Genomic DNA, 15,987 nt, shown 5'->3' with positions numbered 1-15,987 from the left:
CACTCTTCCTCCTTGTCAAAACCTCACACCCTATATTGCAAACAATGCAAGTCAGTCATCATCAGTTCAAAACACTAGCATACACACTGCACGTGAAGAGTTCACTTGTCAACATGTAGAGAAGACAGATATCTCACTCACTATCTCAGTTATACTTGGTCTTTTTTTCTGTCTACCTCCCTCACTACCTCTCTCCCTTCCAGGCCTCTGGGGTGTGCTGAAGCAGACGATGTCCTCCGAAAGTGCGAGCATGTTCTGGAGGTTCTTCACCAGCATGATGAGGAGCTGTTCTCAGAGTGGACTGAGGGCCTGGAGCAAATCTGTCAAACCCACCTCAACGAACCACTGCTCACGCTGGATACTGACACGGGCCTGTTCCAGGTCAACTTCAGTCCTGCGGTAAGTAAAATGTATTAGTCAGAGCTCAAATATTTGTATCTAATTGTTTTAAGTGTACAGGGTTTTGTCTGGTGTGGAACTGGTGCAGAAAACTACAATACAATATTGATGTATCCTCTACTAAATTCATGAAAGATTTACTATTTCTTTCTCTGTAACCAGAAAGTGGTATGCTGGTATATGAGGAACTATTTTTTATCAGCAGCAAACAGACAGACAAAATCACAAAATACAATAATTTACATATAATTGAAGAAACAAGAGAAAGTACAGCAGTGAATGAATATGTATAGCCTGCAGTGTAGAAATCAGGCACAATAATCCAAGGATAAACAACTTATCTGATGTACTGTGTATGTGCATGTGCACTTTCTTTCAAGGTACTTGAATCACTTGGCAAGGTTGGCCTTCTTATATCGACCACTCAATTATTCATAAATCTTAATAACGTCTGCACTTTAATCTGCAGCTCCTGTCTATTCACATTTTACCGTCAAGGTAAAAGGAAACAAAACAATGAACTTCGACTTTGGATCAAGTGATTTTTCTCTTCTCTCTCTCCTCAGCTGACATCAGTGCTAAGGGAGGTTAAGTATCTGGGCATGTTGAAGAATGAAAACATCCCTAAAGCAGCTCTCCATCTCTACTCCAAACGGGACAGACTCTACATGGTGGGTAACTAAACTCCTAAGTGCTGCACTGGATATAGTGTCAGACAGCTGTACTTGTGAGTAATGTGGCGGTAAATGGTTGTTTTTACCTGTGAAATATGTAAAAAAAAAAAGAAGAACAATCAGAGTCAGTGCTGCATTGTATCCTGTAGTACACACAGACGCTGGCCTTGGTGACCCAGTGGTACAATCAGCTCCACAGCACCATCCTGGCTGTAGAGCTGGGGTTGGTGAAAGATGAGATGGATGGGACAAGACGACAGCTGGATCCGGCTCTCCATGAGCTTACCTGGGTTCAGGACGAGCTGTGGGACTACATTCAGAGCACAAGAGACCTGGTCAAGGTACTGAAGCTTATTATTAAAGAAATCTTTTGACAAACTAAAGGTCTCAGGTAAAGCTTGTGAGTGAGTATTTTTAGTCCTCGTGTTGACATTTATTCATATTCTGCTATATTTAAAGAGAACCTGCCGTCTCAACTGCCTTAAGTGCTGAAACATGAATAAAAGTTAATTGCAGTTATGGTTTATTTTAGAGTTTGTTCAATGGCACTTTCAAATCTGCTGTGAAACTGTTGCCTGCCAATTTAGCATGAAACCTGGCGTTCTCCTCATGTTTTCAAAGCCAGCTTCCCTCAATTATTGCAAACACTTCTGAAACAAAATGCGACATGCAGCTGTCAGCCAAAGGGGATGTAATTACTGGATGTAACAGTTTCTCTCTTTTGCTCCCGCCAGAGCATTTCCAGTCGTGTCCAGAAGAGTAAAGCTAATGTGGAGGCCATTCAGGCCCTTATGGGCAAATTCAGCCACCGTGCCTTCATTACCAGAAAGAGCTGTGTTTCGACTCTCCTCATCTTCTCAGACATTGAGGAGAGTGTATCCAAACAGCACACTCTCATCAGCAGTACAGGAGAGCAAATACACAAACTGCTACAGGTACATTCACTCACCTTACTCTTGAAGCTGCATTCTCAAATCTATGAATATATAATATGATCATTTGGTGTTTCTTTCCCTTCTTAACTGCCTCTAATGCATCACTTTTCCACTTTACTACAGGAGAACCAGTCTCTGCTCGGTCTTACAGACCTGGACAGCAGCGAGTGGAGGGCCTACACAGACTATGTGGACCGCATGATCCTGACAGGCTTCTCCAGTGCGGTGCGCTGCTCCCTGCAGTACCTCATGGACAACACAGACGCTGCCCAGCGTATTACGCCCCTGTTTGAGGTTCAGCTGGTACTCAACGGCAATGAGATGACATTCGATCCCCCGCTGGACTTCAGCCACAGCGGTAACTTTAATGATATCGTCGATAAGATGGTGGCCAACATCACCAACATGGCGTCCTTCATTCCCAGAGTGGCAGAGCATAAACAGCTGGATAACTATCAGGTGCTGTACAGATTAGAGTCCAGGTTTATACAGGGTTAACGTACACACTCACAGCCTTGTCATATGCTATGTTGTTTCTTCATTCTGCAGTGTGACATAAATGAAATGGAGGATTTGTCAGAGATGTGCCATGTAATACGCTCACGGGCACGAGCAGCTATTGCTAAGGTATGTGTTTGTTTCCTGTCCACAAATGGAGGCTCATTTATGATGTGTGTAAGCACTTGCAGTTGTGTTGAACTAATTGTGTTGATTTTCAGGTTAGAGAATATCAGGGATCATTTGCCAGCTACCGCTATCTCTGGACTGATGACAGGTTCGATCAAATTGCTTTTTTACTGAAAAACACTGATGGAGGTCCTTGTACATAATTTTGTTCGAATCACCTGAAAAATGAAAAAAAAAAAAAAAACACTTTAAGCAAATAGCTTCTTTTCTCATGTTTCACAGGTCTGAATTCATGAGGCAGTTCCTGCTTTACGGTCACGTCCTAAGTACAGAGGAAGCCGAGCTGTATGCTGACTATGAGCTGAAAAAGAACCCACCCACTTTAGACAACTTCAAAGAACAGGTGTGTTTTACAACTGACTTGAACATAATTTAGTGTATTTGTGGAGCTGGTCAGTGCAACCATATTCTCTGGTCTTATTCACTGTGGCTCATATATCTGAATCACTGTATGATCCTTCATTCCAGATCAACCTGTTCGAGTCTCTATATGTGCGAGTGAGCAAGATGGAGGACCGGCGGGTGTTTTGTGGCTGGCTACAGCTGGATGTCAGACCCTTCAAACACACGCTGATGAATGTCATCAAGAGATGGAGCTGGATGTTCAAGGAGCACCTTCTGAACCACGTGAACCAAAGGTTAGACACACACGTGCACCAGCACAGACACAGATATACTCTATGATTATCACTAAATATAAACAAACTACAAAAACAGATAAATATTAACTAAATATTGGAACAATTTAAGAAAACGTTTTCCTGTGTCACTCGTCTTCACACTGAAACTGAACATCACTCTCCTTCCTCTCTGTCCCACAGCGTGAGAGAATTATCCTCCTTTGTCCAGGACACAGCCCACGGCCTTTCTAAAAAGGTGTCAGATGGCGACTACGCGGGCCTGGTGGACATCATGGGGCACCTCATGGCCATTCGAGACAGACAGATCAGCACTGACCAGCACTTCAAACCTCTCATGTCAACTGCTGAACTCCTCAAGACCTACGGACAACAGCTGCCTGAGAGCGTCTACACGCAGCTAGAAGTGTGTACTAATGCACAGATAAACACATTTCATGATATGTACATTTATGATTGCGTTACATTGTTCACTTTCCCACGTAACACAGGAGCTGCCAGAGAAGTGGAAGAGTCTGAGGAAAATTGCATTCACAGTTAAACATGAAGTGGCGCCACTACAATCAAATGAAGTTTCAGTTATACGCAGAAAATGTGTCCGGTTTGAGGTGAGGTCGTGTGTGAGTGGGGTAGGATGTCAGTGTCGCAACCCCTTACAAAGAGCTCAATAGCTGACATATAAACCTTCTCACTTTCTGTCCTGCATTATGTATGACCAACACACACCGCCGTCAGTGTCTACAGTTATAGATTGAGAGATGGAGGCAGATATGCATGGGAACTGCAGCCTCAAAGAATCCTGAATGTGCAGTTTTTTTCACATAGCGGGTCAATAGTGGTTGATGCAACTAAATACATCCACTCAAGTACTGTACTTAAGTTCATTTACGAGGTACTTGTACTTTACTTGGGTATTTCCATTTTCTGCCATATATTCTACTTTTACTCCACTGCATTTGTTTGACAGCTTTAGTTACTATTAAACTAGCAGATTTAGATCAATAATGCAAATATAATGAAAGAAATGTTTATCATTTAATATAATCAGTTAAGATCAAACTTACATTGATTTATATAATATTGATTACTGAGGGGAAACAGACAAGCTGCCTAGCATATAAACTATTTATAGTAGTTGAACCACCTTTACATTAAAGTGATGAATCCATAAATGCATCAATAATCCTCACCCTATGATATATGTTTTTTAAAATACTGTATGTCATTCTGCATAATGAGTTCTTCCAGTTTTATGACCTAAAGTACATTTTGATGCACGTTTGTACCTTTAAAGTAAAAATGTAAATGCATGAATTTTACTTTGAACAGAGTATTTCAACACAACAATATTGCTACTTTAACTTAAGCACAAGACCTGAGTACTTCTTTCATCTCTGTAGGTCAAGCAGCACGAGTTCAGAGAGCAGTTTCGTACTGAACAGATCTTTAAGATCAATGTGGAGGAACCATATAAACTAATTGATAAGGTGAGCACTGGGAGATATGCTTCACATAGAAGCACCTCACAGTTTATGATTAAATACAATCTAACAAACAATACAATTCCCTTGGCGTAACATTTCAAAGTGTCTCTGTCCACAGTCTAATAGAACAGTCGCAGTGATGGAGGCAGAAATGAAGAAGCTACAGGACACAGCTGTCCTGTTTGAGGTCAGTTTCCCAGACTACAAGCAGCTTCGCCAGTGTCGCTCTGACATCATACTGGTCAAGGCAGTCTGGGACATGGTCATCTTTGTGAAGGTAAATATTAATAAGCACAAAACTAATGTATTTTTTAGCTATGTTCCAGCTTCATAGACAAACTCCTAACGTTAGGCAGATGGTTTCCACACCGCAGGTAGCCACAGGCTGTGAATTCCATACCACGCAGATAGATGAGCTTTCTGGCTGCAGGGGAAAATAGTTCATTAGAGAATCACAGATTAAATGCTCCCATTTTCCATTTTCTCCGTGTCAGACCAGTATAGAGGATTGGACCAAGACTCCATGGAAAGAGATCAATGTTGAGCAGATGGACATGGAGCTCAGACGCTTCGCCAAAGTATGTAGCTTTCAATGGACAGACGTTGTAATCTTTCATTTTTGCTGGTATAAAAAAAAAAGTACATTTTGCTCATATTTTTGCTTATGCTTATTGCACATTAAAGGAGATGAAGATGCTGGATAAGGAGGTGCGGGTGTGGGACGTCTACGTGGGTCTGGAGTCGACTGTGAAGAACCTGCTGACCTCTCTGAGAGCGGTCAACGAGCTGCAGAACTCTGCCGTCAGAGAGCGACACTGGCAACAGCTGATGAACACCACCAGGGTACAGGACTGTCTCTGCTGCTTCTTCACATTGTCTCATACCATCTGATTCAATAATGTTTCATCAATGATCACAGTCTGCGTTATATACTCGCCACTCTATTGAGTTTAGTCCTGCTCTTCTTTAATCTAATCTTCATGTGCTCTACCTTCATTCGGCTATCCAGCCAACTCATGTCCAGGCCTGTAATGAGCAGCACAGTTCAGTGAACCCAATTATCCTGATCTGAAATCTGATCACACTCCTGGCTGCTTTTGGTCCTCAGGTTAGGTTTGTGATGGGAGAAGGCACCACCCTGGGGGACCTTTTGGAATTGCAGCTTCACCGTGTGGAGGATGAGGTCAAAAACATTGTGGACAAGGCTGTGAAAGAAATGGCCATAGAGAAAGTAAGAAGCACAAAGACCAACCAGTAGTAGTATTTTGTTTTATATATCATGCAGTAAACGAAACAGAGATGATTCCTTTTTCTTCTTTTTTTTTTTTTTAGTCTTTCACAATACCTGAACTTAGACACAAATACTGTCCCAAATCATTTAATTATAAAATTTAATTTCCATATTCTTAAAAAGAAGACGCCAAATAAATCATGAAGAAGACTCACAATGGACAAGAAAGATGAAATTACAAATAATCATAGAGAAATAAGATGTATAACACTCCTGGCAAGTACAAATACTGCACATTTTTTTGTTTTTCCCCAACATTTCCTACATTCAGGTTTTGGCCGAGATAACCCAGACATGGAGCGTTATGTCATTGTCATATGAGACTCATACCAGCACAGGAACCCCTCTGCTCAAAGCAGATGAGAATCTGATCGAAACACTGGAAGACAACCAGGTAACGTGAAAACTTTGCTGATTCTCCTCAGGTTGTGATAATAATATTTGACACCCTGAAGTTAAGAAAGTAACTTAGCAGAAAGAAATGCATAGCAAGATGTCCAGATATTAATAATTGTATTTATTTATCCTCCTTTTATCCTGTTTCAGGTGCAGCTGCAGAACATCCTGATGAGCAAGTACGTGGAGTATTTCCAGGCAGAGGTGAGCGGATGGCAGAGGAAGCTGATGGTGGCTGACCTTGTCATCTCCTCCTGGATGTCTGTCCAGAGGACGTGGGCCCACCTCAACAGCATCTTCACCAACAGCCACGACATACGCTGCCAGCTGGCCAACGACGCAGAGCGCTTCCAGGGAATTCACACTGACTTCCAGGTGACACATAAGAGCACTCGCCTACGTGAGGCCATCTCAATATTTTCCTTTCCTTTTTTTAACTCCTCCTTCTCTCACCCAGAGCTTGATGACTGAGGTGGTGCAGAACAGTAATGTGGTGGAGGTGACCAACCAGCCCGGCTTCCTGGAGAACCTGGAGACCTTGCAGCAGAGGCTGTCGGTGTGCGAGAAGGCCCTAGCTGAGTACTTAGAGACCAAGAGACTCACATTCCCCAGGTTTTATTTTGTCTCTGCCTCAGACCTGCTGGAGATTGTCTCCAAGGGAACACAGCCCAAAGAGGTGATATATGTTGTTTTCCAGGAGAGTACGTACGAACAGATAGTCGTCACATAATAGTTATCAGTTCAATATATTCTTCAAAGTGGATCTTAGCTTTATGGAGCGGAGAATGTTCATATTAAAGATAAGAATGAAAGACAAAGTGGAAATTTGATATTGATTCATCTTTTTTTATTTTTAATCCCTGTAAACAACATAACCTTTAAAATAGGAATGAAACTATAATCCGTGTGTGTGGTTGTGCATTTTCTAGGTAACCAGACACCTGCTTAAGCTGTTTGACAACATAGCAGATCTTCGCTTCAAGGACCCAGACAGAGGCGGAAGAGGGGAGGAGGACGGCGAGGCAGTTGCTATAGGGATGTACAGCCGAGAGAGAGAATATGTTCCATTCTCTGAGCCGTGTGTCTGTGAAGGACAGGTATCAAAAAACTCAATGTGATTTCTGTGCGTGCAAATACTAGTAGCGTTATTTCTGTATTCATTTATCTCATTACTATGGCACAGCTCTGATGTTTATTATATGTACAGTATTCATTTGCCATGTGTGATAATTTTCATGCCACTCCCAAATATTTTGTAATATGGAATTCTATATTTTCATGTATTTTTAATATTTTGTGTCCGTCTTTAGGCGGAGTGTTGGTTGAGTGCCTTAGAGAGCACGATGCGCTGTACGGTCCGAAAAGAGATCCAGGAGGCCGTAGCTGCCTATGAGGACAAACCACGAGACCAGTGGATGTTCGACTACCCTGCACAGGTCTGATAATATAATGTACAGCGTGTAAAATTACATTAACTTCATACAACACACAAATTATCTGTTGTTGGCCTCTGTTTTCCTTCTTTTCACAGGTGGGGTTGACTGGTAGTCAGGTGTGGTGGGCCACAGATGTGGGCATAGCCTTCGAGAGGGTGGAGGAGGGATTTGAGACAGCTCTCAAAGACTACAACAGAAAACAGGTACTTCTATAAATCCAGATGTTGTTGAGGGGTACATGATCACATTGGATTTTTTTTTTTAGTTCAGCTGATTTCTGGTTTTCTAGATCACACAGCTAAACTCACTGATCCACATGCTGCTCGGAGATTTGACCCCTGGAGACAGACAGAAGATCATGACTGTCTGCACTATTGATGTCCACGCTCGCGACGTGGTTGCCAGTCTCATAAGTCAGAAGGTAAGTAAGACACTAATATTCGGCATGAGGCTTTATAAAAGCAATTGGACCCTCCTGTTGGTGTAACGCTATGTGTCTCGTAGGTGACAACAGGTCAGGCCTTTGCATGGCTGTCCCAGTTACGCCATCGCTGGGATGATGAAACCAGACACTGTTATGTTAACATCTGTGACGCCCAGTTCCAGTTCAGCTATGAATACCTGGGGAACACCAACAGACTCGTCATCACTCCACTCACTGACAGGTACACAGACATGTATGCCACACCACTGGTTCCAAATGATCATATTACACATCAATAAAGATGTGTACTTTAAAAGGAGAGGTGGTATGTCATCCTTGTTTGGACAGGGTGAAGACATACATTAGTAATGGACTCAGCAGCTACACTGAGATGCCCATAAAGCCTTAACACTTCAGTGTGCAGGGATTGAAAGTAGATAGCTCTCATGCAAATGGGCATGAATGTGAGTTTAAGGATGAAAACAAGTGTGTCTGGTCCATCTCTTGTGATCAAATAAGGACAAAAAACATACACAGTAAAGTCTCATATCCGACCACAATGTAGATTATGCACCAGTACATGCATACTTGTATTATATACCACATTTTTTAGCAAATACATCCAAAATGTTACTATTACTGTGTTTTTTTGAATGATTTTATATCTCAACCCTACATCTGTTAGGTGTTACATCACCCTGACCCAGTCCCTCCATCTGACTATGAGTGGTGCCCCCTCCGGCCCTGCTGGCACCGGTAAGACAGAGACTACCAAAGACCTTGGACGCTCCCTGGGCATCATGGTATATGTGTTCAACTGCTCAGAACAGATGGACTACAAGGTAGCACAGACTGCACAGATAGACTTGATTCATTTATGTCATATTTCCTTAATTCAAATTGCGATTTATAATCATTTCACTCTTCAACTTACTCTCTGTCTCACATCACTTCAGTCCATAGGTAACATTTATAAGGGTCTGGCTCAGACAGGGGTGTGGGGATGCTTTGATGAGTTCAACAGGATCTTAGTGGAAGTGCTGTCCGTGGTAGCTGTACAAGTCAAGACTATACAGGATGCTGTACGCAACAAGAAACAAAGGTAGATGTGGAAGTAATGACATGCATTACAAGCTATTCAAATATTTATTCATTAATTTGTCTGCCAATCCAGTCCGGTATTTCTCTACGGACCTAATTAGCTATCTGTGATTGGTACTGTGTGTATGTAGGTTTCATTTCCTGGGAGAAGAGATTGAGCTGAAGCCAACTGTGGGGATATTCATCACTCTGAATCCAGGTTATGCTGGCAGAGCCGAGCTCCCAGAGAACCTAAAGGCTCTGTTCAGGTCTGGTTTAAACATGGAGAAACAAGAGATTTCAAGTGCAAGAGTTAACAAATGTCACTGAAAACTGATGAATAACTGGTTTGTGAATTGTTCAGGCCCTGTGCCATGGTGATCCCAGACTTTGAGCTCATCTGTGAGATCATGTTGGTGGCAGAAGGCTTCATAGATGCTCGTCTGCTGGCACGCAAGTTCATCAGCCTCTACACTCTTTGTAAGGAGCTGCTGTCCAAACAGGTACATAAAACCACCTTCTACCTAACATACAGAACACTGAATGTACTGTAAACATTCCTTCTGCTGTTTCAGAATGAACATGTACTATTTAGAAAGTTATTTTGAAAGTTAAAGGAATGAAAAGCAAATTTTGTTGTGGCAGAACAACCACTCTGGGCAACATTTGTGGAAATAACTGTACAAATTTAGGACTGCAACTCCTACAGTTGGAAAGACTGGACTGACTTTTTGGGGTATCTGTTTAATGAAATTGTAAGAAATGCTGCCAGTTGGGCTACTACATTGAAATGAGGTTCGCTCACTCATTAGATGCCAGCCTTGTTATTATTTCATACTACTCACATGATGAACAAACATGAACATAAATAACAGGGGCTCCTAAACACTCATCTTTCTTGCAAAATATATGTTTCGCTTTGCACTGATCATTCTGCTTACACTATTAAAATGCAGTTGGGCTGCTTTGAATATCCTCTACTGTATTGAAAGACAAAATCAAATGTAATGACAAAAATGTGATACTGTATATTATAGTTTATTCCCTTTATCTGATAGGATCATTACGATTGGGGTTTGAGGGCTATCAAATCAGTCCTGGTTGTGGCTGGGTCTCTGAAGAGAGAGGACCGGAGCAGACCTGAAGAACAGGTATATGTTACATGAAATCATATTGGTTGTAGTTTCCACAAATCTGTGTTTATATTTGCATTACAACATCCAAACTGTCACTTCCTGCCTAGGTGCTGATGCGGGCACTGCGGGACTTCAACCTGCCGAAGATAGTGACCAGTGACGTGCCGATATTCCTCGGGCTGATCAGTGACCTGTTTCCTCAGCTAGACGTGCCCAGGAAGAGAGACCCTGAGCTGGAGAACGCTGTTCGCCAGTCAGTCGGTGAACTGCGCCTGCAGCCTGAGGAGAACTTCATACTTAAGGTGGAATAAAAAGGGAATAAAAGAAGGAAATATGTTTTCAGATTGTTGACCAATGTAGATATATAAATATAGAACTTAAATAAAAAACAGTTCATCACTGTGTTCGTTGGGGAACATGAATGAAGACTTTTATAAACTGTTCCAGGTGTTTGATTTATAAGAAAGAAATTTAATAATTAATAATATTTAAATGATCAGGAATCCAGGAAGATGCAATGTTTGTGTGTACAGGTCACTCAGCTGGAGGAGCTGCTGGCCGTAAGACACTCTGTGTTTGTAGTCGGCGGACCGGGAACTGGAAAGAGCCAGGTTAACTTCTGTATAACAACTGTATCCATTAAACATCGTATACAATAGAATTTGCACATTTATTATCAATCTGGACTGATTTGCCTTTGTGAGAGTATATTTATACTGTTTATTCACCAGATCTTGAAGACCCTCCACAGAACTTACGCAAACATGAAGATGAAGCCCGTGTGGAGCGATATCAACCCTAAAGCTGTGACTACAGACGAGTTGTTTGGATACCTGCACCCTGCTACCAGAGAGTGGAAAGATGGTGAGGGGCTTCAGGAATATACAAGGAATTTAATAAGCTGTAAATGGTGATCAAGGGACCTGTTTTCTCCAGATTTTGGGTTGCCGTCAAGCAGTAGTAATTTTGATGCCAGGCCCCTGATTTATCCCCGAGCCTCTTCTCAGAATTAATTTGAATCTTTTAAAGTTGTTTTTCTGGTTCAGTGTTAACTCTTGTTAGTAAAACATAACATAATAGTACCACTGCATGTTTTACTCTTTAGGTCTGTTCTCCTCTACCATGAGAGAGCTGACCTCAGTGGGACACGATGGGCCCAAATGGATTGTTCTGGACGGGGATATTGACCCCATGTGGATTGAGTCGCTCAACACAGTTATGGATGACAATAAGGTCAGTTTGTTCTCTGATATCATCCCGTGTTTACATTATTCTAATGCAGAATTTTGTCCTTTATCTGAAGGTTTGAACATACCTTCATCTTTACATAAACCAACACAAAGCACACACAAAATACATGTACATGTTGCTGCTGCTGTGTATATTAGAAAAAATACTTAAATTCCACAAAATCTAATTTTTCCTTTTCTCCCTCACCTCTGTGCAGGTTCTGACTCTTGCCAGTAACGAGAGGATCAGTTTGTCCTCCTCCATGCGTCTCCTCTTCGAGATCTCTCACTTGAGGGCTGCTACTCCAGCTACTGTGTCCAGGGCAGGGATACTCTACGTCAACCCACAGGATCTTGGCTGGAGCTCGTACGACACACACAAACACACAAAAATCACAGATTTCTATTTCTTCATTTTTCTGAAATTGTGCTGTGATTAGCAGTGCTGTCTTTACTGTATCTACAGATATGTGACAAGTTGGATAGATACCAGACAGGCCCAATCAGAGCGAGCCAACCTCACAATCCTGTTTGATAAGTACGTGCCGTACTGCCTGGAACAAGTCCGCTGCAACCTGAAAACCATCACTCCCATACCAGAAAACAGCATGGTGCAGGTAAGAAAACACACAGTCGTGCTCATTATGTGTCACCTGCAGATCACAGAGTCTTACTGAATGTGTATACCTTTTAAATCCTGTCTTCTTGGTTTTATTCAACCAGATGTTGAATGTCTATGTGGTGTTCTTACATATTGTCAAAAGACAAATGTATCAGTGTTACATTTTATGCTTTGGTCAAACAGACTCTGTGTTGCTTGCTGGACTGCCTTCTGACGGAGGAAAACACTCCTGCCGACTCCCCCCGAGAACTTTATGAGATCTACTTCGTCTTCGCCTGTGTCTGGGCCTTCGGAGGCGCCCTCTTCCAGGATCATGTGTGTGATGAGTGAATGTTTGCTTAAAGATCTCACACCTTTTTACATAGCAGATAATCAGAAAACTAAATTTATTATATCACTTTATGTGTTTTCTCAACATGCTCCAGTTGAACGACTACCGTGCTGAATTCAGCCGCTGGTGGTCCAAAGAGATGAGAGCGGTGAAGTTTCCTTCCCAGGGCACCGTCTTTGACTATTTCATAGACTCTGAGACTAAAAAGTTTAGTCCCTGGAGCGAGAAGATGCTGCCTTTTGAGCTGGAACCTGATGTACCATTACAGGTGTGTACGAACCTGAATTACTGCATAATATTGGCCTCATTTTGGAGAAGCCCTTTCAGTCATATGATGCACTGTTCGTTTCAGACTGTGCTGGTCCACACCCCAGAAACCATCTGTCTGACCTACTTCATGGACCTGCTGCTCCAGAGGGGCAAACCTATCATGTTAGTGGGCAACGCCGGAGTGGGCAAGACCATCCTGGTGTCTGATAAAGTGGCAAAGCTGAAAGAGGACTACATGGTGGCTAAAGTCCCCTTCAACTACTACACCACATCAGCCATGCTGCAGCGTAAGAATCACAAGCATGAAAATGAATATTTTAGGATTGATGCTTCCTAAAAATAAATACAGATGCTACACACTGATGGCACGGTAGAGCTTTTGCAAGGTATAGCAGTGCTAGTTATTTCAGAATGTAATCAGCAGCTTAGTTATCTGACAAACTGTTTTGAGTGCCATTTGACGTAACTTTTTTCGTCAACACCCCCGAAGCCACGAAGATAAACTTTTTTTTAGTGCCTTTCAAAAACAGAGTTACAAGGTCCTTCACAAACTACAATATCGCTCAATATAGGGGCAAAACTAGTGAATCATAGGGGAATTCAAGAGCAATAAACAGGAAAAAAACACTGAGAGATAAAACAAAATATAAAAGAGCAACATAAAATGTCCTGCATTTGACATGAGTGATCATGTAGCATGACAGGCTAACGTTAGTCAACAATATCTAACACACACCAGATTTGTTTGGACACAGTGAACAGATAAATCTACCTTTAAGAAACATAAACTTAGCACTGCATCCCCAAGATAAATGGATGGAACAGTGTCGGGCATCAGTTTAAGTTTTGTGGCAAAACATACTCTGGAAAAGTCTCCGCCATCATTTTGCTTAGCCATTCGTTAGCTATGTCACGTATAAAACTGTGACCGTCTGAATCTGTGTTCTTGAGATTGTCATTGGTACAATGCAGTTTCAAGGTTGCTCTGCGCACTGTTCTCGTCATTTTCATCAACTGTCTCATGCTTTGTACGGACCTCAGGCGTCCTGGAGAAACCCCTGGAGAAGAAAGCTGGTCGTAAATTTGCTCCCCCCACGGCTAAGAGACTCATCTACTTCATAGACGACCTCAACATGCCTGAGGTGGACGTTTATGGGACCGTCCAGCCACACACGCTGATACGCCAGCACCTTGACTACAACCACTGGTGAGATGGAGACACAGTTTGCTCATTTTGCATTTAAAGTACAGCCCAGTTAGACACCCACATCTGTATGTAAACACATGCTGTGCAGTGAATACACGTTGTAATGAATTTAATGGTTATATTAAATCTAATTAAAGCAAATAAAACATCTGTAGGTATGACAGACAACGACTGGTGCTGAAGGAAATTCACAACTGCCAGTATATCACCTGTATGAACCCCACGGCTGGAAGCTTCTCTATCAACCCCAGACTACAGGTAAACACATTCATGCATACAGGCACGTAGCTCATACACACACATTGCCATTGCCTCTTTGTACTACAATTACTTTACTTAATTAGCTCATTAAACATTTTCACAAAGTAATTTATCAAGGTGCAAATTAACACCGAATGGATTTAATCAGCAGTAAAAGCAAGAAGCAATTACTTGTCAAAGAAATGATAAACAAGCAAAAAAAAGTTTTAATGAGAAGTCTTTGTCACATCTCTCATTACTCCCCTCAGAGGCATTTCTCAGTGTTCGCGGTACATTTTCCCAGTACCGATGCATTAGCCACCATCTTCTCCAGCATCCTGTCGGCTCACTTCCTTCAGGGGGGATTCAGCTACGGGGTCTCCCGCTCAGTGGGAACTCTGATACAGGTAGACCCAGAGTATCAGTGCAGCATTTGTCTACATGATAACTTTTGTTTCAATCAGTGCAAATATACGTCTGTCAATTTAGAAGCCACTCTCTCCTTAATAATCCCCATCTGTTTTTCTGTTCCATTATCGCCACATCCATCCATCTTTTTGTTCTGCCGATCCAGGCGGCAATCTGTCTGCATCAAAAAATCAGTCAGAACTTCCTCCCCACAGCGATACGCTTCCATTACATCTTCAACCTGCGAGACCTCTCCAACATTTTCCAGGTAACGCACGCAATCATTCAGATGAGAAAATATAAAGCTGTGTTATGTCAAATAATCGCTGTCTCCTCTACAAGTCGGATGATGGATTTAATTCAATGAAAGAGATTTACTGTTAACAGCGGTATTGGTCCATTATTCATATTTTTAAGATAAGTGGGTACTGAATTGCTAAATTACCATTTTAGCAGTCAAGCCACGTATATCTGACTTTTTACCAGTCAGTGAGATACCCGTTCTGTGGGGACAGAGATGTTTGAAATGATTATTTACTCCATGCGTCTCGGTGTGTAGGGTATCCTCTTTGCCCTGCCAGAGAGTATCCGTTACCCCATGGACCTGGTTCACCTGTGGCTACATGAGAGCTCCAGGGTCTACTCCGACAAACTGATGGAAGAAAAGGATGTGGAGCTCTTCAACAAAATCCTGCTGGACACTGGCAAGAGGTATTTTGAGGTAAGACATGAATTTTAGAAATGTTTTTAGTCGACAAATTAACTTTTTGAATCAATGTGGCAGAAACCAAAATAACTGCTCGGTCTCTGGCTTCATTCGAAGGCTGTAACTGTGGTATGTTCGTCTTGCCTTTTTCATATTTCTGTGTCTGCCAATTTTCTCCAGGGAATAGATGAGTCCATCTTTATCCACCAGCCTCTGGTGTACTGTCACTTTGCCCAAGGAGTGGGAGAGCCTCGCTATCACCAGGTTCGACACATTCACACACACACCAGTTCTTCAGAGCTGTTCCGAGCTGCGGGCCATGTTGCTCCTTTCAAGCATCTATTTATTCTTTATTAGCTGTGGTAATAAAATGGGTGAGTTTAATTGTTTTTGA

At 42.1% G+C, this 15,987-nt stretch overlaps 1 protein-coding gene across 1 annotated transcript in view; it reads left to right on the top strand.

Moving 5' to 3' along the window:
• The window catches only part of dnah9l (dynein, axonemal, heavy polypeptide 9 like), a 34,551-nt gene that overhangs the window by 3,519 nt on the left and 15,045 nt on the right, over positions 1–15,987 (top strand). The window contains exons 9-52 of the mRNA XM_084368033.1: positions 204–399; positions 966–1,070; positions 1,223–1,414; positions 1,808–2,008; positions 2,132–2,467; positions 2,558–2,635; positions 2,728–2,783; positions 2,918–3,038; positions 3,164–3,333; positions 3,517–3,739; positions 3,825–3,941; positions 4,734–4,820; positions 4,936–5,094; positions 5,312–5,395; positions 5,502–5,660; positions 5,926–6,048; positions 6,380–6,502; positions 6,655–6,879; positions 6,962–7,180; positions 7,434–7,601; positions 7,815–7,940; positions 8,036–8,143; positions 8,230–8,361; positions 8,445–8,605; positions 9,050–9,206; positions 9,321–9,466; positions 9,597–9,713; positions 9,809–9,947; positions 10,503–10,595; positions 10,688–10,882; positions 11,114–11,191; positions 11,312–11,444; positions 11,686–11,813; positions 12,028–12,176; positions 12,276–12,426; positions 12,615–12,746; positions 12,857–13,030; positions 13,115–13,319; positions 14,074–14,239; positions 14,395–14,497; positions 14,749–14,886; positions 15,054–15,155; positions 15,447–15,608; positions 15,774–15,857. Of these exons, the coding sequence (XP_084224159.1) occupies positions 204–399; positions 966–1,070; positions 1,223–1,414; positions 1,808–2,008; positions 2,132–2,467; positions 2,558–2,635; positions 2,728–2,783; positions 2,918–3,038; positions 3,164–3,333; positions 3,517–3,739; positions 3,825–3,941; positions 4,734–4,820; positions 4,936–5,094; positions 5,312–5,395; positions 5,502–5,660; positions 5,926–6,048; positions 6,380–6,502; positions 6,655–6,879; positions 6,962–7,180; positions 7,434–7,601; positions 7,815–7,940; positions 8,036–8,143; positions 8,230–8,361; positions 8,445–8,605; positions 9,050–9,206; positions 9,321–9,466; positions 9,597–9,713; positions 9,809–9,947; positions 10,503–10,595; positions 10,688–10,882; positions 11,114–11,191; positions 11,312–11,444; positions 11,686–11,813; positions 12,028–12,176; positions 12,276–12,426; positions 12,615–12,746; positions 12,857–13,030; positions 13,115–13,319; positions 14,074–14,239; positions 14,395–14,497; positions 14,749–14,886; positions 15,054–15,155; positions 15,447–15,608; positions 15,774–15,857 (6,421 nt within the window). The remainder of the gene's footprint in view (positions 1–203; positions 400–965; positions 1,071–1,222; positions 1,415–1,807; positions 2,009–2,131; positions 2,468–2,557; positions 2,636–2,727; positions 2,784–2,917; positions 3,039–3,163; positions 3,334–3,516; positions 3,740–3,824; positions 3,942–4,733; positions 4,821–4,935; positions 5,095–5,311; positions 5,396–5,501; positions 5,661–5,925; positions 6,049–6,379; positions 6,503–6,654; positions 6,880–6,961; positions 7,181–7,433; positions 7,602–7,814; positions 7,941–8,035; positions 8,144–8,229; positions 8,362–8,444; positions 8,606–9,049; positions 9,207–9,320; positions 9,467–9,596; positions 9,714–9,808; positions 9,948–10,502; positions 10,596–10,687; positions 10,883–11,113; positions 11,192–11,311; positions 11,445–11,685; positions 11,814–12,027; positions 12,177–12,275; positions 12,427–12,614; positions 12,747–12,856; positions 13,031–13,114; positions 13,320–14,073; positions 14,240–14,394; positions 14,498–14,748; positions 14,887–15,053; positions 15,156–15,446; positions 15,609–15,773; positions 15,858–15,987) is intronic.

The sequence above is a fragment of the Pagrus pagrus genome, assembly GCF_965226575.1.
Source record: "Pagrus pagrus genome assembly, chromosome: 12".
Classification (NCBI taxonomy): domain Eukaryota; kingdom Metazoa; phylum Chordata; class Actinopteri; order Spariformes; family Sparidae; genus Pagrus; species Pagrus pagrus.
Note: the sequence above shows the minus strand (reverse complement) of the source record. Positions and strands in the feature narration are given on the sequence as shown.